Consider the following 24814-nt stretch of genomic DNA (forward strand, 5'->3'; position numbering starts at 1 on the left):
CACGCCACTCAGCTTTGTTTAATTTCAAAAGTCAACAATGGCACAACAAGAAGTGTGTTTTTGGATGTAAGGAGAAGACATACAGCCTTATGGAAACAATGGATATAGTTTATTATCCGGATTAGCAGCGGAGTTTTGCGTGTGTGTGTTTGATGCGGTGGATTTTCATGACGAGTTACACGCGGTAAGTAAGACTTTTGTCTTATGTTGGAAATAGGCGCGTGTATATTATATAAATGACACGAACATGTAGTGAATCATAAGTTAAAACAGTGTTGTATAGTGTTGCATGACTCGTACTCGCTCCTCCCGTGTTATAACTCCTCCTTCTTCATTTTTTCGTACGTTATCGGAAAGATTCGGTAAAGCTAATCTTTCTTTTATAAATCTGATTAAACTAAAGACTCTTCAGAGATATAAAGGATGTCATACTACTCCATAGGTACTCCAGATTAATATCAGAAATGCAGAAACAGCGTGTGTTACGTGAGCTTTAAAATTTCCACTTTGTAGGTGCGAGCAAAATGTGCCGTTTTTGGGTGTGTCCTTTAAAATGCAAATGAGCTGATGAAATTCAAACACTGATCGCAATGATGGTGGTTTGTTGAAATAGAAACTCAATTGTGCTGTGAATTATTTTCTCTCTCTTTCTCTCTGCACAAAATGGCAGTGCCGTGGTTGGATAGTGCAGATTAAGGGCGGTTTTATTATAATAAGATCCCCTTATGACATCATAGGGAGAGCCAAATTTCAATGACCTAATTTTTCACGTGCTTGGACCAAAATTACATAATAATATTACTTTTCTGAAGTAACGAGTAAAGTAACGCATTACTTTATTAATGTATATTAATATTTAAGTTTCTTTAAAAAAAGTAATGCAAGTTACTTTTAAGTTTAGTTCATTTGATGTAAAAAAAAATATTGTACAGTTTCAGTCAGAGAAGATGTCAGGCCAGAGCCTGATATTTTTGTGATGGACATATGCAATTTCTGAATGCAGAACTTCTCAGTCATAAAAGCCACCTGCAAGGCCTGAAAGAGATCAAGCCTCAGCCAAAAAGAAAAAGTAACGCAAAAGTAACTTAAAAGTGACTTAAGCATTACTTTCCATGAAAAGTAACTAAGTAACACAATTCGTTTTTTGGGGAGTAAATTAATATTGTAATGCATTACTTTTAAAAGTAACTTTCCCCAACACTGCTAATGACATCATTTGGGGAGCCAAATTTCAATTATCTACTTTTTCACATGCTTGCAGAGATTTTTTTACTGAAACTAAGTTACTGGGTTGATCTTTTTCACATTTTCTAGGTTGATAGAAGCCCTGGGGACCCAGTAATAGGACTTAAACATGGAAAAAGTCAGATTTTCATGCTATGGGACCTTTAATAATCGCAGAAGTGCCATGAAGTTCATTCACTGTAAACAGTATAAAAGCAGAAGGTTATTAAAATGTTTTAAAAGAGTCTTGTTGAGCCTCTTCCAGTAGATCACACAGAGAATCCATCATCCTCTTCATCAGCACAGACACCTGAAACACACACACACACACGCCCGCGTTATGTGCAAATTGAATTATGTGATTGAACATTTTATTCAAGTTTAAATTCACTTTTTACTCATTTAAAATGTATGCATGCAAGTAATGTTAAGAATGTTTTGGCATCTATATCGGTTTTGTTGTGCGTGTCATTCATGCCTGTGTATGCAGCAGTCGTCTGTATAGCTGATGTGTGTGCGTATCAAAATCAAGGCTAAATTCTCTCTCTCCTCTATCCATTATCTCCTCCGGCACGTTCCCAGGTTCCTAAACACACACAACAGACAGTTTTAAAATAAGCGTGTGTGTTTGCACATATTTTTAAGTGTTAGAGTGTTTATCCAGTAGCTGTGAATGTGAGACAGAAAGAGAGACGGACAGACGGGACGGTCACATCGTGTGAAAACATGCACCTGTTCTTCACGGAGAGCCGTTACCGTGACACCCACGCACATGAGTCAGCGAGGGGGTAAGACTGTAGTGAGCTGCCTACCTAGAAACACATATGTAGGCAGGATCTCGAACAGAAGAACCTTCCGATCAGAAACATTATGCCGTCTTTAACTAAACCTAGTACTAGAGACATACAGCACTCTAATGATATTGATAGATTTTGTGTAGCCCTAAACTGTGCACGGTAAAAAAACAGGTGACCCAGACTGCATTAAAAACATGTTAAATTGCAAAACTGTGTTCATGCTAAATCATTTTAATGTTTGTACATTATGGTACAATAAACAATTATGGTACTGTTAATCTAGGTCTTGCAAAACTAGTTGAGAACCAATTATAACCGTATGAGCAGGACACTGATACGCCTAAAAATGAAAAAAAATCTGTAATGGTTCGACTATAATCTGGTGTGTCTGCTTCCCCCTGCTGTTCATCATTTGCACCTCCATCACTGTAGCTCTAGTTCCTCCTCTCTTCTCATCTTTCAGCAGGTTCACTCCTCCTCCTCCTCTCTTCAGCTCAGCCTCATTCTTCATCTGCTCAACTGTGGATCATCATGAGATTTGTGTTGTTGTCAAGTCAAAAACTGTGTTACTTTACTACATCTGCTACCTAATTTTTGGGACAGATTTTACTTCTTTAGTGCACTTATAATCCCTAAACATGTTTTTTAGGTAGTGCACTCGCATGTTTGTATGCACATGCATTTCAGAATATGTTCATGTATAATTCCTTACATTTTTTTTATGTATGTGTGTATGTACTCACAGGTGTGAATGTCACTCCAAACATTGTGTTCAGGAAGTCCCAATGTATCTCTCAACCTTACAGACTCGCTGACCAAACCATCCACCAGCTCTCTCCATAACTGAAGACTATACACAAACACACACACGATCACTTATATATCTAAATGATGACATTTCATAGAGACTTCTATTAATTTTATACACGGTTTAAACAGTTTCAACTCACTTGTCCTCATTGTCTCTATAAAGTATACTGTATGTCTCTCTTACCTGATGTTGTGTAGCCTTGAAGGAGGAGTGTATATCTGCGGTCGCTGTAGCTGTACCAACAGTAAGTTATATTGACTCAGGCACGTCTCTTTGCTCGGACCATCTGTCTGCTCATCTGTCTCAGGCAGGGACAGCGACATCTGGTGGACATCACACATTGGGCTTTAAACTTTAAAGGGGTCATCTTATGAGATTTTTCTAAAGATGCAAAATAAGTCTTTGGTGTCCCCAGAATGCATATGTGACGTTTTAGCTTAAAATAACCCACAGATAATTTATTATAACATGTTAATATTGACACTTTATAGGTGCATCAAAAATGTGCCGTTTTTAGTTTTATAAAATGTTAAATTTTTATAGCGTTTAGTTTATTAAGTTACATTTTTATAGCGCCTTTCCCAAGCTCAAGGATGCTTCAAAAGATCCAGAATATCAACAAAGGTAGACATAATACAGATACATATTCTTCAGACATTTTCCCATGTCGAGAGTCTCATGAAGCTGCATGAGAGAATAACAGAAGACAGGCCTATACATATATGAACCACAATATAATCAGTACAAGTGATAGAACTCTACATAGATCACAATACATAAACCACAGACTCCACATTGCAAACCGCGTAAGTGCAAAAAGAATGCACACCCAAGGTGTAACTGTACTCCGCTTTGTGCATTACCACCTTGCGTGTGCATTATTTTTGAATAATTCAACGGCCCATTGTCAATTATAAAACTTAACATATAAAGAATTCTTCTTCTTTTAAAAAAAATATATATATTTAAAGACCATTACAATTTTTTGCATTACTTTCATGACGATGCACAATAATGCACCTTCAATGTCATTAGTCAAAGTAACAAAAATATACTTCCTTTACCTTGATGCTTTTAATAGACCTTTCTCACAGTAACCGGAAATACGTAGTCGTCGTGTAAGCGGAGTTCCTGTCAAGCGTCAACACACAAGAAAAACATAAACCCGGGCAAGTTTAAAATGGATCAAAGAGTCTACACAACTTTGTTAACGGATTTGCCAAATATTACATTTGCTGATGTGACACGACTAATGGAGGAAAACCTTTTCCATGAAGAATTTGTCCATACATTTCTAGGTAAGTAGAGAGCGAGTCTAACTGTTACTGAACTGTTAACTAAAACGACACATTATAAGTCTTGCCGGATAGCCTGAATCCACTTCTGTCTAACTTCACCATCAACAGGGAATTGATGGAACAGATACGGCTTTTTACATTGCCTTGACTGCGGAGGAAGTAGATTTCCGCGACGATTGCGTATTTCCGGTCATAAATACGGAAGTTGTGAGAAAGGTCTATTGTTTTTCTGTACTTTTACGATCCACCCCCACAGCAAATTAACCAAATCTATTAATTTTTTTATTATATTTAAACTGCCCCCCTGTTGGTGTGTTTTACCTGTCTAAAGGTGTGCAAAGACAGATCCCACGCTTGTCCTGACCTATTGACCTGCTCCCATAACCTCTGCAGCGCCTCCACAGGCTCAGGGTGGTACTGCAACTGTTGAAAAACATTTTCATAAAAGAAAAACACAGAAAAAAACATATGATTTGCAAAAAAAAGGTTACAAAACATGAAGTATGATTAGAAGAACAACATGTTTCAGGTTGATCGTCTTGGAGAGGATGGTCTGTCAGTTCCAGGGTTCAATAACGCTGTACTTTGCCGGGTACACGTGGGACCCGACACATGCTGAGCTGTTCCCTGAGACCCAGAAACATGTTCTGGACTAAATTACACAACTCAAGCAATTATCCACTTAATACAAATGATTACCGCTGTCTTCATCTCTCTGCCAGGTTTGTGTGAGAATAGATGGTAGACAGAGACACAGCAAAAAATAAGAGAATTAAATTAATTAAATTATGAATTAAAAACCCTTTTAGCATGCTGATTGTGTTTAACAAGCATGATTTTGTGGTTGTGTATAGTTTATGAAATTTTGGCCATACACATTCAGGATCACAAATGGAAACACAACAAAACTTCACAACAGACACACAACTCTACAAAAACAGACTCTTTATATATATAACCCACAATACGTAACCTTGACCTAAATTATTTACTTGAAGTACCCCATTGAAGAGATTTTAAGTAAATATTTTAATTATTAAATAGCACATTTGCATTTTTAACTTAAAAAACAACAACTTAAATTTTTATCCATTTTGAAGTTTCTATCAAAAGTATTTACCATAATTATTGTTATTATTATCTGGTATTGGACAGAAAAAAATTTAAGTTCTCAGTTTTCTAATACATTGTAGTGTTCTGTAATGATCATGACATTAAGATTAAACAAATAAAATATTTATTTTGATATTAGTAAGTGTTTTGTTTAAAATTTGTTTTAAATGTATTATATATATATATATATATATATATATATATATATATATATATATATATATATATATATATATATATATATATATATATATATATATATATCCACACGACGAGGTCCCACCCGCACCCGCAAACATTAAGGTCACAATGAAATTGAAATGAAAACTGTAATTTGTTTTGAAATATTGTGGTATATATATTTTTTACAAATGACTAATCTATGAGCTTTATTTATTTTTTTAAATAGATGTGTCTTCATAATCTTTTATCAAAAAAATGCAAATCTCCTCCCCTCCCCGAAATGATCTCTCTTTACTAACGATCATATGGTATGGCAGGTGTATGGGCTCCAGGAAAAAATTGTAGTGATAAATGAATAGCAACATGATCCATGGTTTTGATGGACGAATACAAGTTCAGCCATACTTTTGATCATTTCAGAAGCCGTTGTTTCACTTGGACATACGTAACCACGTGGAAAATAAAACAATCGCTACTTGCGTTTCATGGCGACTTTAAGAATACCGGACATAACTCACGGCAAGGAACGCAACTTTCTTGCGCATATGATCGACGGATATTCTAGGCACTCTCTTTTTTAGCAAATTCCTTCCTTTTTATTTTAAAATTATTTATTTAAATTTCATGATTTAATTGTAATTAATAATGTTTCATCAACTCACGAACCTGCAATTCCCTCATGAACCCCAGTTTGGAAAACCCTGATATAGTATGAGGAGAGTGTGTGAATCTTTGTGTGTTTCAGCATAATATTACTGCAAACATGTTAGTGAGTCATGTCTAAGTGAGATGATTATGCTGTATAATGGTGTGCTGGGTTTGTATTATGGTATTAACGTACATTAGGATTTTGTGTGTAGAATTGCTCCTCTTCTGTGACGTAGAGATCATCTGGTGAGCTTGGCCTGTCTGGAGTACAAATCCCGCTGACTACATCAATCATGATCCATCTACACAACCATACGGCTTCTTTCTGCTGGAGTTTTCTCTACACACAAACACAAAGACACAATTTCATCATAAACACACACAGACACATCTCTACATGTATAAATACTCTAACTACACACATACTTCTAGTGCTACTCTCTGGTAGGCAGTTCTGTCCTGGTCTAAGGCCACACCCCTAAATGTGACTTGCAATGAAGATCCACCCATCAGTACAGGGTGTGTGTTGAGTTGCCAAACTTCAGTCATGATGCCCGCAGATGCACTCTTAAAGATGACTGTGATGTGTTTGGTGCTGCCTGGTAATATCACAGCTGAGAGACAGACAGAGAATCATATTGTGTGTGTGTGTGTGTGTGCGCATGTGTGTGTTTGTGTGCATGTGTACCTTCAGTGTTGTTGAAGTAGAAGTGTTGTGTGTGTGTGTGTGGTTGAGTCACTTTCTCCCAGCTGTAGTAAATGGCAGTACTGCCTTCATTCTTCAACTCCAGATCGGTGCTCACACTTTCTCCTGTTACTGTCTCAAACATTAACCTCGCTGTGACACCCCGCTGTTCCTTTACAAACACACAAAATAAGGTTGTGTATTTACATTAAAACAATGTCACGAAAAGTAAATATATTGCTGTTCCATAAACGAGGTGTAACTGTAAGGCACTAATATGTAATGTGTGGCCACAGGCTTCCCAGATAGCAAGCAACCATGTAAACAGTGTTAAAAAAATGTATTTGTCAATGTTAATTCCATTGAATCAACATTAGGTTCGCACCCTCCATTAATATTGAAAAAATATACAAATTTCAACAACCATTATGGTGATCCATGTTTGCTTTAGTTTTTCAACTTAAATGTTTTACTTAAAGTTACTAAATTAATCCAACTTATTGTGATACATAATGACTCATACATATGGTGATATAACAGTTTGGTCATACAGTCCACCCTTAGACTACCCTACTCCTCTCTCTCTCTCTCTGCACCTGGTGGGAGGACTTGGTGCCGGTCCAGCGAGCTAGTTCTCCACAAAACCTCAGAGCAGGAACCAGCTCAACATCCATGATGACATCATCATACAGCGCCAGAGGATCTCTGGAGAGGAGATGAAGAGAAAACCACCATTCAACGAATATAAAAAGCAAACCTTAAACCATCACACTAGGGTTAAAACAATATTTAGTCCTACATGTTTTCTTTCTGGTGTTCAGCACTTCCTTCTTCCTCCTTTTCTTCCTCATCCAGTAAAGAAGAAGATCCCACTGATGTCGAGGTGAAAGGCAGACCTGAGCCAACCACCTCCAGCCCATCAATGTCCTGAAACAACCCACACGAATGAAAAAAAAAGATCTCTTGAACATCTCAATTGTTTCTCCTGGACACTAATGTCTCCTGTACTGCAATCATAAACTACGCTGAGATTTACAACATACCAACTCAACATCAAATATTTCACACACATTTTTTTTCAGTCGCTTTGGAGCATTTCTCAGATCAGAAATTACATTTTTCAAAACACTTTGTTCAATCTCCACATCATCAATTCAGTTATGCACAACATAAAAGCAAATTCTCATAGTTTTGGATGCTTTCAAATTTCAAATGCTTTGACACTATCAAAGTTGATTATGTACAATTGTCTGCTGTTTGCTACATTTTCAATTGCTTATTTCATTTTTATCAAAATACATTGTACTGGTTTCTGTTGAATAGTCTTACACCTTAAAACATTTAGGAATTAGTTCATTGTACAAGGCATGTCATGCAAAATTTTGACCTTAGGTGTTTTTAGTCTTGTGTGTCAACCAAATTGATATATTGCTGTCAAGTGAATCTTGATATTTTAAGTTACATAAAGTTGAAATTTCTTAAAGTGTACAGTGAACCTTTCTAAAAAATTTTTTTATTTGTACTGTACAATATCTTGTTTTTCTTTTCAAAATCACAATGTGTGTAATTTGTTAACAGAAAAAGGGTTGAAAATGTGAATTCGTCCACAGTTTACATCAGAAAATATACTGACACATATAATTGTGTACACTTATTGACAACATGGCTAAACATTTTGACTCTCTTGTTCATGAACAATGACACACAGACTTTTCATTTTGATTGACTGACTAACATTACTTACATGTTCACTGACGTAAACATTTACTTTTGAAAGATGAACTAAGGATTTTGAACAAGTTACACGCTTTGCCGGAAAAACATGACGTTGTGCAATTTGTACAAATTCTTCTGAGAAATGCACTTATTATTTTGCAGATTTTAAGAATAAATTGAAAAATGCTCCAAAGTGACTGAACCTGCACATAGATGAGACAAACTAAAAGCTCCATTAAAATAAGTTCAATAAGTTGAGAAATAAATACCCCATTGAATCTGATGGATTATTTGTAATGCTAATGTAAGATGTTTGTTTGAAAAAGTCTGAAGTACATCTGCAGATAAAGAGGTCGGTGCATTAAGAGTCCATGGAAAAGTACAGTCAGTCCAATAAGAACAAACAGAGCAAACACGCACGCACGCACGCACACACCTAAAAACAGCAGTGTACCACACCAATACTTTTATAAAAAATCATAATGGGAAATGTTTAGTAGTCAAATCTACTGTAACTTGTTCTTCTACATTACTCCAGAACAGATGTTGTTGTAGTGTTTGTATAAACACAGACTGTCTCTGTTCTCTTTCTCACACTCGGTTTATGAAAGTGTCCTCATTCTCTCATGATGACAAAGCAGGACGATCTGTGAGTTAGTGCCTAATAAGACGGTACATCTCAAACACTCACACATGCTACACAAATAACTCACAAACAAAACATACAACAGAACTGAACCCAAGAAATCCATTTAATAAACATACACAAGTATGTGTGTGTGTTTACGTGCTCATGTATATTATTTTGTGTTTATGTGTTGATAATGACTCTTGGCGATGCACACATCTGTTCTGCTGGTACATGATGTTCTGTTGAGTTACTAATAGAACCACACAGTAACACAAGCATCATTACACTGCGGTCGGCTTTATGTGTGTGATATCTGTGTATTAAATTGTGAATGGTCTTTCTTCTATAGAAACAGCATGTGTCTGCAAATATGATGTCAAAATAATTGTCGTCGATTCTCTTGCGCAGCCGACAGAAAACTGTTCATGTGACAGCGGGACACAGAAGCGGTATATCGTGTGTGTCTGTGATGTTAAACCTGTAAATGGATATACATGTGTCTGAATGGCACAAATGGAACCCAATTGTGAGAAACTCGTGCCGTTTTAAATCTGATTCTACCCGACACGTTTCACACGTGTTTTCTGTCTGACAAAACGTACAGTAAGAAAAAAAATCACAAGAAAAGCGTGACTGAAATCAACTAGTGTGTCTCACTGGAAAACCATAGAATCATATTTTAGATTCAGAATGATTTTTATTAATTTTGTGTCATGCAGGAAATAAAGGTTTGGCAAGGAGCCTAATTGGGTAAGCCTGTCAACTACAATGCAAAACATCTACTTCAATCAACAATGTGATGATTTTTCCCTCAATACACCACCAACTTTATTTCTATTTATAAATCACTTCATTATTAACTAATTCAGGGTATCAGATTCAAAGCTATTGAACTTTCCCAGCTAAAAAAGAAATGATAGAGAAACATTACAATCTATTATTTTAAAACAGGTATAAAACATTATTCTTAAATGTTCTGTAAAGATATTGCGGTAGAAAACACAATTCACTTATTAGGTATAGATGTTAGCTTTGTTTAATTTAAAGTCACCATTATGGTGATCAGTGTTTGTTTTAGTTTGTCTCTTTTCTGTTAGCTTGGTTGTTAATGAATAAGGGACAACAGGTTTTTTCCCTGCAGAAAATGTACAATTGTATCAAATCAAATCAAATCAAAATGTATTTATAAAGCACAATAAAAACAACAGTAGTTGACCACTGTGCTGTACAGCCATACTAAAAAAGTCACACAAAATGAAAAATAAAAAGTTTCAACCACAAATGCACTATCGAGGATGTATAAAACCACTGAAAATAAGAGATCCATTTTACAAAGGACAATCATAAGCCTTGGAGAAAAGGTAAGTTTTTAACTTCGATTTAAACTCATCTTCTGATGGAACTAGTCGGAGGGACACTGGGAGACTATTCCACAGTTTTGGCCCGATGATTGAAAATGCACGATCGCCTCTCAACTTCAATCTAGATCTAGGAACCATCAGCATCCTTTTCCCAGAGGACCTCAAAGGTCTAGCACATATATTATGACTTAAAAGATCACTCAGATGTAAACCTCGGTTTTGTATATAATTCAAGTCTCAGGTGCATCTACAGTATATTTTTTTTATAAACTTGAAGAAATGTAACAATAAAGTTTCTCAATGAACGAGAATGTGTTTGTTAAAAGTCATGTCACTGTAATATCTGCATTGTGATCTGTCACAAATACAGCTGCAATTACACTCCATGTTTGAAATGACTTAATTCAGATTGTTGTTTTCTTATGTGGCCAGATTGGACATGACACACAAACCAGTGTGGTAGTTGAGTCCAAATCTAGTCCTAATCAAGACTAAGACAAGAGATCAAGTGTCAAGTCCAAGTCAAGACTGAGTATAGATAAAGCTAGATATGGACTCATTCTTGACTCACCTACAACACACGCAAGCATAAAAATGCAATGGATTTCAATATTCTCAGATCAGTTGCTGGACACATCTGTATGCAAAATTAAATCAAATATGAATTGGACACAATCCGATTCTACAATGTAAGGGGACACTTCAGATATTCCTGTATCGAGACATGTTGTACGTCAGTGAAAAGTTTGTGTTTTTTGGTCTTACCGGTGGACTAAAGCTGATGTCTCTCTGTGCATCCCTGAGCTCAAGGCGACGCTGTTGCAGGTACAAACTCCGATCCCAGCCACTGTTAACTTCATCACATAAGAAATTACCTACACACACCCACCCACAATGCATGCACATCAATATAAATATCACACAAATGCATCTGTGGAAATTACTCTTAGTTGTATGCTAAACCCATTCAAAACATACGTGCTCGTAGAATTGATAAACACATATAAATGCAGGTAAATCTATTTCCTTTCTTTTGATTGAATCAGAAACGGCTCATCCTTTTAAGAAAACAAGCATGTGAATCAACAACAATCAAGTTGGTATATTCTGCAGTCAGTATTATTTCTGATAGAGGATGTCCGTGTTGCCCCATTGAATGCAGTCAGCTATGATGATATTCAAAATAAATATTATTTTTCGGACAGACTGTTGCCATAGAGACAGAACATGTGAAACAGATTTGTTGTTGTTTACGAAGTCTGGAAAGCACATTTATTCATGTTAAACGTGTCTGTTTGGAAAGACAACTTGTTGCACTGTGAGAAAAGGTGTTACCAGTTTGTCATTGCCTTAAAAGTCCTATATATAAAAGGTGACATCATCTTTTCCTAAAAAAGTTTTCAGTTTTTTCACAGGTTTTTTCAAATGTTTATCTGCTACTACAATTGTATTTTTGAAACGTTTCAGGTTTAAACCCACTTAGACTCAATGTTGCATTGGGGACATTAAAGAAATGCCACTGGTTTCAGATCTGTGCTGATGTACGTTGACCTCGGTTTAGTACCTGACTCCAGACGTGTCGCGTGAGGATGTCCAATGCGAGTGAGAGGTGGAGGCTTTCCCTTTTCTGTTTCGGTAAGGGTGGCTGTTATTCCACTTAGCTCATCTCCAAAATGCTGGGGAATATTCCAGAACTCACTGCCTGTGTGCCGACCCTGACATAGACATTACAGTCAAAACTTACTTTAATAAACTCCTTTAATAAATTAATGATTCTCTTTTCTCCTCTCTTTTACAAAAAAAATAGTTTCTAGAAGTACAAAAATAATGTGGTATTTAAGTTAAAGAAAATGTTTCAGCGGTGTGAATGTCAATTTATCAAACACTTTTTTCAATGTACCTTTTAGTGTAATTCAGGTGACAGTAACCTTGGTGTTGCTATGGCTAGCTTTCAGAATTAACTGTGTCCTACCTAAAGGCAAAAACTTTCAAATGTCAAGGAGCAACTTACTGTATCAGAGATTTTACTGCAGACAATGCAACAGTAATAAAAACTATTACAAGCCAGCCATTGCAACAGTAAAGTTAAGTCTATGATATTGATGCGATATGGCACGTAGCTCCATCGGTAGAGCATTACATTAGGAGCAAAAAAGTAATAGGTTCGATCCACAAGGAACGCACATACTTGCAAAATGTACAGCTTAAAGGGATAGTTTACCCAAAAAATCACATATGTTGATCACACTTTGAAGATTGTTTCTGATTTGGGGCACCATTCACTTTCATGGTATTATTTTTTCTACTTTCTACTATGGAACGGAATGGGGCTCCTGATCTACTTTGTTACAAACATTCTTCAAAATATCTTCATTGACATCATTTTTGGGTGAACTATCACTTAAAATGCATTAACTTTGCATAAAGGCATCTGCCAAACATCTAAATGTAAAAAGATAATTTTGCGTTTGTTTTATTTATGCATGGATGTTTCTAAATTAAAATAATAAATCTAGTCTTAGATAGGATCCAATTATTTGTATACAAATTTTCCTGAATGTGAATGCTTTCTACACATTTAAGACGGTGTATAAAGAAAAAGTGATGGACAGACAAGAGAAGATAGAGATGTTGGTCTTACATTTCCTCTGTTGATGAGATCTCTCTGTTCCTGAATCTGTCTGAATCTGCTGGACTGATTCATCAACAGATATCCCACTGGCTTCTGCAGTAATCCTACACCACACACAATATCAATATGGCTTATTACTTCACCTCGCATGTAAAGTACCCGAACCGCCAACGTGCCTCCTCTTTGTGTTTGTGAATTCAATTTCAGCTAAAGATTTCTGCTTTTGATGAGATGAATGTCATCATAAAAGACTTATACAGGATATAATCCCATTACAAAACCCATGTTTTGAAGTGTGCGTCTGTTTTAATGTTTTTATGTAATGATAAACTGTATTGTCACTGTAGGAAACACATGCACATAAATGTACGGTATAAGAGATGGACATTGATTTGGTCAGGAGTGGGCTTTAAATCCAACTGACTCATCTGGTTAACAACACTTCTCTATATAAGGAGATAAAACCAAACACACACAAGAAGACCGGTTATATAAAGATTTCTCATAACATTTAGTAGTGGGTAGACAGATACAATTTACTGTATATATACTAGGGGTGTAACGGTACGCAAAAATCACGGTTCGGTGCGAACCCCGGTTTTGAAGCCACGGTTCGGTTCATTTTCGGTACAGTAAGGGAAAAATGCAAACATTAAACTGCAGGTTGTTTATTGCTATAAACTTTTTTTTACAATTTGATTACACTTTTTTTTAAACAGTTTTTATTAAAATATAACACATAAAATATATATAAAATGAAAAAATAATAAATAAAATATAACAGAAGGTAACTCTTTTCTTAACCTTCTCTTAAACTTTTTCTACTAAAACCTTGAACTAACAAATTCAATTCCTGAATACATTAATGAACTATTAGCCTACATTTTTGCCACCAAAAATTTTCTGTTTTGATTTATTTTGGATTGTTTAACTCACAGTATTGAATTGGCTATGTACCATCTCTGTATAAAAAATAATATTACTGCTCTATGTGTAACTGCATAGCAAGCAACATGATGATATACTTATTATACACTCATTTTGAGATTAGTGAGCTGCATACATAGCCATCTTTGATCTTTTGCACGTTTATCCTAATCTTTGCTTGTGTCGTCAATGTAAGCTGCCTGTGACTTTACTAATGAAGCCCTCCGTAGCTGAGTAAGCCCGGGTTACAGCTCTTCTCTGTCCCGACCAGCTGATCGCATTGTGACAATGATATGATTGACGTGATGTGCAGATGAAAAATCTGATCACGCATTCCTTATTTTCGCTGTCACAGAAAGCGCGTCTCATGAATGCGTAGCAACGAAAGACGTGCATCCTCTCACGCACTTTTGAAAGAACAAAGCAGCGCATTGACACGCGTTTAACATGCGCTTTTAGATATGACACGTAAACGTTTACATCAATAATCAAACAGATATACAACTAAGTAAATAAAAATCTTTCTGTGGGCCGAATTATGTTATATGTTTGACAGAAGACTTGCGCTGAACGCGGAGACTTCCGCCACTTAATATGTTCGTGCGGAAACGCACGTATTATGTTCCGCACAGGCGCACACAAAATGCATTCGGCCTTTCGGTGCACGGGTGCACCGTGCCGAAAGCCCTGAACCGAAACGGTCCGGTTCGAATACACGTACCGTTACACCCCTAATATATACGGTTGTGAATAATGTTGGAGTTTCTGTACAGATATAAAAATGATGGTTGACCACTTAGGCCCCGTGTCCACTAAAGCATTTTTTCCTGAGGGCAGCATATTTTAGTTGTTACCATTGAAAGTGCAGCGTCTGTAAAAACCTCAGCACCTGGGTAGGTCCTATTCTTTTTGCAAGCTCAACCCTACCAGCTGCCAAGAGTTGAAAATGTTAAACTTTGGGTGAAATGCTAAAGTCATCAATGTCACTTTTCATTCAGTCATCCAATCACAGTAAAGGAGGGGTGGGACAAATACCATACCAACCAATCAGTAAATATGGTACAACAACTGATTAACAAAGCATCATTACCGGTATAAAAGTATGATAGGAACCAAAAAGCTAAGCTGACGAAACACTGCCTAGTGACCACAGTCTGCATTTTTAGAAAATCACCTTGCATTTTTCGTCCAGTTTAATCCATACACAGTAAAAAATATGGAGATAATGTCTGTGACGTCACCCGTAGGTTTTTGAACAGCATTTATAAATCGCAATCAACGGTAGTGACAGCAGCAGCAATCCACCTGTCACTTATGTGGCCATGCCCTTAACTCTTTCCCCGCCATTGACGAGATATCTCGTCAATTAAGAGAAAACGCTTCCCCGCCAATGACGAGATTTTCCGTCTTTCCGCAATACCGCTATTATCCACCAGGTGGCGACCAAAACCGGAAGTATTGCCCTATGGCAAGCTGCTGCATGTCCGTGTCTGTTTTAAAGATCGCTCTGAATGGGATCTCTATGAAAAGTCCGTCATAAAAATGGAATTATCTCTGCTTTTTGCTCAAAATATGGTGTTTTTGCAAAAACCTACCCATATTCAAAAGCTGATTGCAAAAGAACCACTAAAGGTAGGATGAAACGTTTTTTTTTTTGTTTGAAAGCAGAGGGTCTGTTCTTTCATTTGGTATATTGTATGTTTATATATTTAAAGAAGAACATTTTCTGGAAGGCATTAAACTTTGGTGAAAATCATGAAAAACGCTGGCGCTGGCTGGCAACTTTTTTTTAAAAACGCTGGCGGTGAAAGAGTTAATTATGCACAACCTTAAGATTTAATATAAATCAAACTGATGAGTTACACAAAAAAAAAATTCGCCCCCTCACAGATTCACGAGAGAGACCGGAAGGTTGCCCCTTTGTTTAAACGCTTTGGTGGACACATGGCCTTAGAAAGATATTTTCAGTTCTAAAGGTGCTTCAGATTAACAATGTGAAGCCAGGCAACCAGGGACATTCAGTCAAAGTTCCTTCATAGCAAACAAGATGAAACTCACGAGAAATAAAGTCTTGCTGTCTGCGTCGCTCAGCCATGTGGCGGTACCAGTGCTGGAGGGCGTGACTTTGTTGTGACTTAATTTTGGATTGGTCGTCATTTCTCTCACGCTCCACAGGATGAGTCGCGAGTTTCTGTTGGTCCGGGATCTTCTGTAACAGCTGAGGAAAAGCATCCAAACACAAGAGGGTCTCAATACTTTAAGTAAACAGTGGCGGCCGGTGACTTTTCTTCTGAGGGGCACAAGTTCAAAATATGTGTTTGGAGTGTTGTGTGTGGCTCGGGAGATCGCAAGAAACTAACTTAAAGCAACAGTATGTAGTTTCCATGTATAAATGACTTACAGCTCCCCCATGTGGTTGAAAAGCACAACAGTGCCTGGTAACAGACACTCTTCTGCAGGCAGCGGGAGGGGCGGGGCTGTGTTTCCTACCCTCCACCGCCACTTTCAGAGTGTGCTTGTAGCAGCTAGGAGGCTGCTCAGGTTGCAGCAACAGTACAATTTGTCCAGTTAAAAGTTGTTCTATCACTGAAATAATTTTAGAGACATTATTTAAAGGTAAAAAACTACATAGTGTTGCTTTAACACTTAATATCTGGTAAAAGTGAGTGTCTCTTTAATCATAACCCCTTCGAACCGTATGAAGCATGCACATATGTTGACATGACATGTGATGCACATAGGTTCACATGACGCGCCAAACACATATTTTGACATGATGAGCCACACACATTATGGGCTAAATACATGTTGTGACGAGCTTTGTATTGTGCGCCCTCGAATAAGAAGTCCGGGCCGCCACTGTGAATAAATATTTTCATTTACATAATAATTTCATATTTAAATTACTTAAAATATTAATATAATTAATATGATACTAACTATTTATGCTAATTGTCGAAATGTTTCACAAAAAGTATATATATTTTTTGTAAGCAATTCCTTTATTATCACAAATCTACTTTATTGGAAAATTTGCATTGAAATTAATTTTTTTTCAAGAGCCCAGTTCCTGAAAGGCTCTTGAATGTATGAAATAATAATATTTCAATATTGTATTAGTTTTGCATACATACATGACAATTACAACTCAGTGGACAGTGCCAAACTGAATGTCAGCAAATCACATAGATGTCTTTGGTAAAATACAGATGTATGTCTAAATACATCATGATATTAATTTAAAAAAAAAACTTAGGGTCATGTCTTAAAATATCACAGACAGCTTCAAAAGTTCAACCACATATTTAAACAATGTACCATTTTAACTCTCCTGTCCTCACCTCTGTGTCACCTCTCAGTTCCATCTCTCTCTTAAAATCCTCCATGCTTCCTAGAATGCTGTGCGGCAGGACCATCCCCTGTGTGTCAAACCGTGGCCCACCTGGACCTTTAAACATTTCAGATGAATTTCTCTTTAGAACATCAATCACACTGATTTTCCTGCAGGACTCAAACCCATGTTACCTGCGCAGTCGAAAGGCTGAGGAGAAGCATCCTGTGGGAGAGGTCTTGCCACGGTGACCCTAACCTTCCTGCTGACCTCGTCTGGAGGGCGTGTCTTACGGACATATACACGGGTCATTGATTTGGGTTTCCCAGAATCTGTAGGAGGTTTAGGGACTCGCAGCTGCAGAGATATGAGATACAAGAAAACACAAAATGCCAACATATGTCAGAATGAAAGGGTATCACAAGGAGCTAAAAATAGAGAAGTCGTCATAGGAGTCCCTCCAGACACTGATAGTAATTTGCAGCAGCATCGATTTCAATTTGTCAAATTCACTCAATTTTACTGAGGGACGTGTTTTTTTCTAGAAAAACATCTCATTCAGATTCTCAGAAGCTATTGCCAGTAGTACTGATAACCAAACATATCAGAACATCCAGACAGATGAATGCCCATTACCACTAACAATACCGCCTTCAGTGATGAAACCAACGTCGGTGTGAATATACTGTAATGTACTATAACACACATACACACCCTTTCCAGGTCCTGTGCCGTGATGCTCAGACTCTGGATGTCATGTTCATTGAGAGCGGAGATTGGATCCGATTCAAAAGATGATATAAACTCCTCATCCTCTCTTACTGGCTTCTTATCTGACACAGAAGAAAACAGGATGAGAAAAGAATGAGATTTGATAACTTACGCAGCTTTCAGTCTCAAATATAAATATGCAAACAGGCGCATTTACTGTATTCTACATAAAATCACCCTACAGAACGTATTATCCCATTTAACCAAAGCAGTCTCTTTAGACACGCCATTTTGATTCTCTTGTTAAAGTGACATCACATTGATGAAGCCCCGCCCACAGCCACTGCCTGACAGTTCTGAGTGAGATACTATTGTCTCCAACTGTATTTACAGGAATCTGATCTATTTTAACTGAAAGCGCTCACTAGCTGCGTTTCCATTGCAAATTTGCGCAAAACTGTAGCGTTATTTTCTAAATGTCGACAAAAGACTATTGCGAAATGACAGCATTTCTATTAATTGATGATATGTGAATGAAATGTAGTTTGTCTTCTCACGATAAGTCAATCTAAACATCAAATCGACTGATGTTGGTAGGCTTACTAATATCATATCCACTGCACTAGGCATTATTTTTAACGAAGGAGACCTAAAGAGTATTATCCAAACATTAATGCCAAGGAAAGCCCCTTATACTTAAAAGTCGCAATGTATAGGTGTTTCTTGTAGGTAAGAGTACATTATTTTAAATCAAAAGAGATGTATGAGTGCTATCCAAACATTATTGGCAAGAAAAGCCTCTTAAACTTGGGAGCAGAAACGTATTGAGATGTTTTTGGGAGGTGACGTACCTAAAAATGTGAATAAACTGTTTCTATTGCAGCGAAATACACCTTTTCCAAATTGCCCCAAAACCACCTCATATTAGCATAAAAAATTATTAGCAATATGTGGGAGTTATTGCGAAATTGAAGTGTTTCCATTGTATGTATTTTCAATTTGCAATGTCAATTTGCCCAACTTGAAGGGTAATAGAAATGCATCTACCGTCTCTTTTGGTAAGGGGGGAGTGGAGCAGTAGCTCATTTGCATTTAAAGGTACATACACAAAAACATTGTGTTTTTTTGACATTTTGGCTTTAATAAATTATATGTGCGTTATTTTGAGCTAAAAACTCTGGGCACACCTGTGACTTATATTACATCTGGTAAAAATGGCATAATAGGTACACATTAATTTATTTACTTTGCTGATCAAATATACAAAATAATCAGAATGTATGGAGACCCAAAACATCATTAAAAACCCTACAGTCATAGTATTTTTCCATATGGAATTACCTGTTATTATCATTACACCCACAACAATATATGCAGAACAAATAAAAAAGACAAACTGTCATTGTAAATATCAGCCATAACCATATCTGATATCAGATCAAACACAACAGTGTTTTTTAGCTGTGGAATAAACTTTAAAGGTGTGCATGATCCAAACAATGCGTGAACGGGCAGTTTGTATGTGTCTGTATATGTTTATATATACACACACACAATGTTTTTTTTTACGAAGGAAAAGCCCTCACAACAAAAACAATTTGCTAATACACACAGAGAGAGGGAACAGAAACCCACACTGCTAATAGGAGATACTGAGTCACTATTAAACTCCACACTGACCTCACACGTACACACACATTCAGATCTGCTATGCTGTTATACAATGTCCTCAGCATCCTGTAGAGGGATTGCCGTTGCCACGGTAACGATACAATAACTTTTTACCCAATTCAAACACACACACACATTAGTGACTGTCCGTCTATATCGGCAATGTCTCTCGCTCTTTCCTGCGAGTCAGAACGTCTTGTATTATCTGACATGAATCTCGGCTTGCAGGATTCACAGGGGACACCTGCGCCTCCAAATATAAAAAACATAACCAGAAACATCTCACTCACTTTAAAGCTCTCAAAGCACCATGGGACATTTGGTGAAGATGCTACAGTGAATGTGCCATTTTGGCATTTATCAGATGCTTTATAAGCCATATATGTCATATTCACATTCATATACATCAAATTATATACAGTACAGTGACCAGAACACATATCAACACATTAAAATGTCTGAATGAGCTCAAAGACTTTCTGATTTTTGCATAGTAATTTTTTTTTGTTATATTTATAGAAAGATTGTAATATTTGTACAGTAAGCGTGATGAGGATGATGAGACATCTCTGTGAACTGATAAATCACTCATTATTAACAGATGCTTTAATCTCATTGCAAAAATGACTCAGAAAAGTGTAAAGTTCAGCAGTATTTGTTTGCATTAGACATTCAAAGACATTAAGACACTGTCAAATGTGATTTAGTATCCAAATGGTTTAAGTATAGTCATTTTTATCATTTCTTTCTCCCTGTAAACAAAAAGAAACTTTCTGGCAACGTCATTTGTAGTGAAGCTACACAAGGGTTTCACAAATTACATGATCACCTAGTTAAGTTAATGGCCCATTCAATCTTAACATAGTCATATGAGGTTTAATATAAAATACAATAAAAGACAAGAATGAAAGAGACAATATCAGATATATTCATACCTACCTGAGGGAGATTGAGGCCTCGTTTCTCTTTTATTGATTTTGCTGGTGGACTTGCAAACACTCGCCATTTTAATCTTTTAAAGTCCAAATAAAACCTGTCAATAGATATATTATGGTTAAAAGTAGTCTATGAAGCAGTTAAAAATATAGTATTTACGGTTAAAGATCCGTAAGCGTTGTTTACAGCGCTTCCGCGTGCTGGCGTGTTGTCATGACAACGGACGCACGCGCAGGGTCCTATTACAGCGTGAGAACATAAAATATAAGCACATGAATAAAAGTTGCACTTAAAAAGAAAATTTTACAGCATCTCAAACTTAACAGACAGTGCAAGTTTGTAGTTTTGTTTACTTGTTTTCTTACAAAATTATAACCATATTTTTTACTACAGTTAAATCTGTAAAAATAAAATATGCCACACTTTAACTATAATAAAACATTTTCGAAGGAGTGTAGACCTGTTATAAATTTTTTATTGCTTTCATATTTACAAAATTTGTATTTATTTATTTACTTATTTATATTACTGTTCTAACATTTTCACTTACATTATTAAACTTTTACCAATAGCCTAATTAACATTGGATTTATACAGCAGCAATTATGAAATCTGCTTCATATCATCGTGCACTGCTCTGGAAAACGTTTTGTTCTCTGCGGGTACACGCTCCCCGTGCCTGTCAATCACACGGATGACGTGTGACGCACGTATATAAGGCACAGGCTGGCCGAGCGGACTGACACACCTGAAACAGTACGAGTTGGATGTAATCATAATATATCAAACACATCTATCTGCCTTCAATGTCTCCGGTCATGGAGCTGAATCAGAGCGTCAATGCGGCTTTAGTTTCCAAAACCGGCCTGCAAGTGATCCAGCACACGAGCTGTGCGCTTCCCGGTGCCACCGGCTCACCCGGCGTCCTCTTGGCGTACAAAAACGCGACGCAAAAACCTGGCGCGAGCGAGTTTAATCTAAGTGCCTTCTCCAAAGCAGGAATGGGTATCTTGAAACTGGCCACGACGCAGCTGAAGCACCAGGAGAAGAAAGCTCGGGTGGCGAGGGCGTCCAGTATGGACAAACAGCATCTGAACACGGACAAAAGCCAGTGCAAAAAATCACCTCTGGACCAACTGACCGCGCTGGTTCTGCACGGACACACGCGTCTCCAGCAGCTTGGGAAAGACCAGCACGGCACCAAACCGCAAATCTGCAGGCGCATCGTGGTGCTCGGAGCGCCACGGGTCGGAAAGACCTCCATCCTGCGCCGGTTCCTGCGCGATGAATTTGAGGAGAGATACGAGCCCACGTGTGAAGACTTTCACAGGAAACTGTACCACATCCGCGGGGAAACTTATCAGATAGACATCCTAGACGCGTCAGGGGAGAGGAGTTTCCCTGCGAAAAGAAGACTGTCCATATTAACCGGTGCGTACAGCAACACTTTAAAGTTCATCATGCATTATAGACAATAAAAGTTATACAGCAGGAAAATACGCAAATTACACAAAGCTCAGTGATAGGCTAAAGGTTCCAATATGGTTCTTTGTTGGACTACACGGTTCCAAAAAACAGAACCTTTAACATTTCCAAAACCTTATTTTTTACAAAAGATTTTTTGTAATGCAAACTTCTTTTATTAAAAGGTTATTTCGGAAGAAAATAGCTATTTTATGGTACCACTGCGTAAAACACTTTTAAGCGACATTCTTTTGAGCATACATTTGAATAATACCACGATTAAAGCTTTTACCAAGATGTAACACTGAATGTTCTGTTTATCCAAACTAATCTTCTATCTTATGTGTTTCAGGTGATATATTTCTGCTCGTATTCAGTCTGGATGACCGGAGTTCGTTTGAAGAGGTGCGCGCCCTGCACACGGAGATCGTATCCGCCAAAATGGCCTTGAACCGATCCAAACATAAACTCTGTGTGCCCACTGTTATCTGCGCGAACAAAATGGACTTGCCCTCCGAACAGCACGCGGTCTCGCGCACGGAGATGCTGCGCGCTTTCGGAAACGGCTGCGCGCTGTTCGAGACCTCGGCCAAGGACAGTGCGAATCTGGAGCAGGTGTTTGAAGCGCTTGCGAGGCGCGGTGGACTCCCCCTCGAGACCGGACCTTCACAGCACCGCAAGGTGTCTATCAGGTCTTACCATGCGCTCCGGGCGGCGCGCCAGGCGAACAAGGGAAGCAAGGGCGCGGTGAGCGACACTCCATGCGGTGCGCTCTTTCCACTGGCCCGCAGACCGAGCTTTGGCACAGACCTGCGGCTGGTTCTGGGTCCAAACGGCAATAGAAAGCAGAGCAAAGCACTGGACAAATGTCAGATTCAGTGAAACCAAAAGACTGAGAGACAGATATGTGCTTTAATTTAAAGCGAAAAGAAACAGCATGATAGGTTCAACTCTTTAATGATATCCAACAAACATGCAACTACAACCATAGGATGGAACATATATTTAATTTGGAAAGACTTTTTCAATATTTTATTGTAAATTTTTTCTCACAGCTTTTAATTCAAATGAAATATGTGTCTAATGGAAATGGCTAAAAAGTTAAATCATTATCATGCAATATTGTATAATATGTATATTATGATTTTTAATAAAACCTTTTTTTACATCATGATGCATAATGTGTGGATCAATTTGATGATTTTGTGGAAAGCTTTATTGAAAGACGTCACAGGCCAAAAGAGACAGACAGAAGTGCCACGAATCATTCATGAAAAGAATGCATTTTTAAAAGCGGATGTGGGTGTTAAGATGACATGATAAATCCTTGACTCCTCTCTATAGTTGCATAACACCCTTCACATACTGCCCGCATATGGTTATGCAGTATGAAGGTGGAAATGAAAGAGAGAAGAGCTGGTGCATGTAAACCTTCAATTCAACACCTCATTTATTCACCTCCAGACACTTTCATCCAAAATACATCAGTTCCTCGTAAAAGTAACAGCAATGACCTTTGCAATCCATGAATCAAATACAAGCATATTTCTTATAAATTTAAGGGCGACATATATTTAGTAATTGGTCAAACCCACTATAAGCAATGAATTTCATTTCCAAGAACTTTATAAAAACACTACTGTATGAAATACTGAAAAAATAAAATAAAATACTGTATCTCCCAAACCAAATCGCCAGTGATGAAGTGTCAGATAATGACAACACAAAATCTCTATGCTGGTCTGTATATCTATATAAACAATTTTATTTAAAGTTAGTTTCTGTTGTCATTTAAATGAGCCAACAGTAAATTATGGTTAAAGCTCAAATTATTATAGTGTACTGCAGTACAGTTTATATACAAACAGATACAAACAGATAAACACACATGCATACAGTAGAGACAAGCACACACACACTGTGCTCTATTTGTTTTGGTTAGGATTATTGTGTGTGAATGTGAAAATGGTATTTATTTGAGTGCTGGTTGACACTTAGGCAATTGAATAAGGAGGGGGGGATGAATATTCGTTGTTTAGAGGCTGGAATTAATTATCTCACCTATTCAAAACGGCAGATATTCATCTCAACCCAGAGAAATCCTTGTTTAGAAAAGCACAAATATGAAACACTGACCCATAATGATGATCACTCAAGTGTGTGTGCGTGTGTTTTTACTTTCTAAACTTGACCCTGATGTTTTTGTAGACCCGGCATGTACACCCACTCATATATTAATACTATTTCTGAAGTATGCATACTGTATGCACAAAATCTGCTACATATGCCAAAATGTGCAACAGAAAATCAAATAACTCTGGCCGTAATACAAGTAAGCTGGATGCTTGGTGCAAAAAAGAAATAAGCAAATTAACAAATATTTCTAAATATTTATATTTCTAGGGTGCATTTAGCAGGTCCGGGTAATTGTATGCATACAGAAGAGTGTTCATCTAGTGCAGTAATAGATTGTGTTGTACTGTGCACAGCACATCTAACGCTCAGTAATTATTGTCTGATCGCTACACTCATTAAAACATTGAGTGCATCTGCTGTGACAGCGTAATGTAAGAGGAAACATCATCACATTAACAGAGCCTGTATCAGACAACATGAACTCAAACAAACAGTGTGAAATGTTACCTTCTAACCCTATCCATACACGCAGATCCATC

At 37.3% G+C, this 24814-nt stretch overlaps 2 protein-coding genes across 3 annotated transcripts; one reads left to right on the forward strand and one right to left on the reverse strand.

Moving 5' to 3' along the window:
* Window positions 1-1364: 1364 nt before the first annotated feature.
* mycbpap (mycbp associated protein) lies at window positions 1365-21095 on the reverse strand. Of its 2 annotated transcripts, none has more exons than XM_065274390.2 (19): window positions 20679-21095; window positions 18072-18190; window positions 17552-17714; window positions 17368-17474; window positions 16085-16244; window positions 13109-13203; window positions 12032-12182; window positions 11233-11321; window positions 7559-7686; window positions 7356-7464; window positions 6763-6931; window positions 6501-6688; window positions 6268-6414; window positions 4452-4553; window positions 3016-3155; window positions 2765-2871; window positions 2440-2540; window positions 1703-1810; window positions 1365-1534 (listed from the first exon to the last, which is right to left on the reverse strand). In XM_065274390.2, the coding sequence occupies exons 1-19, from the start codon at window positions 20743-20745 to the stop codon at window positions 1451-1453; spliced, it is 2334 nt and encodes a 777-aa protein (XP_065130462.1). In that variant the 5' UTR covers window positions 20746-21095; the 3' UTR covers window positions 1365-1450. The 2 variants fall into 2 exon arrangements, with proteins under 2 accessions (XP_065130462.1, XP_065130461.1); XM_065274389.2 differs by having other exon boundaries at window positions 11233-11342.
* A 122-nt stretch (window positions 21096-21217) lies between these two features.
* Window positions 21218-23212, forward strand: rasd2b (RASD family member 2b). Its single transcript, XM_065274405.2, has 2 exons — window positions 21218-22106; window positions 22492-23212. The coding sequence occupies exons 1-2, from the start codon at window positions 21482-21484 to the stop codon at window positions 23019-23021; spliced, it is 1155 nt and encodes a 384-aa protein (XP_065130477.1). The 5' UTR covers window positions 21218-21481; the 3' UTR covers window positions 23022-23212.
* The last annotated feature ends 1602 nt before the right edge of the window (window positions 23213-24814 follow it).

Source organism: Paramisgurnus dabryanus, chromosome 4, assembly GCF_030506205.2.
Source record: "Paramisgurnus dabryanus chromosome 4, PD_genome_1.1, whole genome shotgun sequence".
Lineage (NCBI taxonomy): Eukaryota > Metazoa > Chordata > Actinopteri > Cypriniformes > Cobitidae > Paramisgurnus > Paramisgurnus dabryanus.

Coding starts and splice junctions, on each gene's coding strand:
- mycbpap (XM_065274389.2), bottom strand. CDS start 20,745: ATGGCGAGTGTTTGCAAGTCCACCAGCAAAATCAATAAAAGAGAAACG. Junction 16,245..17,367: donor AACTGAGAGGTGACACAGAG/GTGAGGACAGGA, acceptor GCTTTTCCTCAG/CTGTTACAGAAGATCCCGGA. Junction 1,535..1,702: donor GACGACTGCTGCATACACAG/GCATGAATGACA, acceptor TGTGTGTTTCAG/GTGTCTGTGCTGATGAAGAG.
- rasd2b (XM_065274405.2), top strand. CDS start 21,482: ATGTCTCCGGTCATGGAGCTGAATCAGAGCGTCAATGCGGCTTTAGTT. Junction 22,107..22,491: donor AAGACTGTCCATATTAACCG/GTGCGTACAGCA, acceptor TATGTGTTTCAG/GTGATATATTTCTGCTCGTA.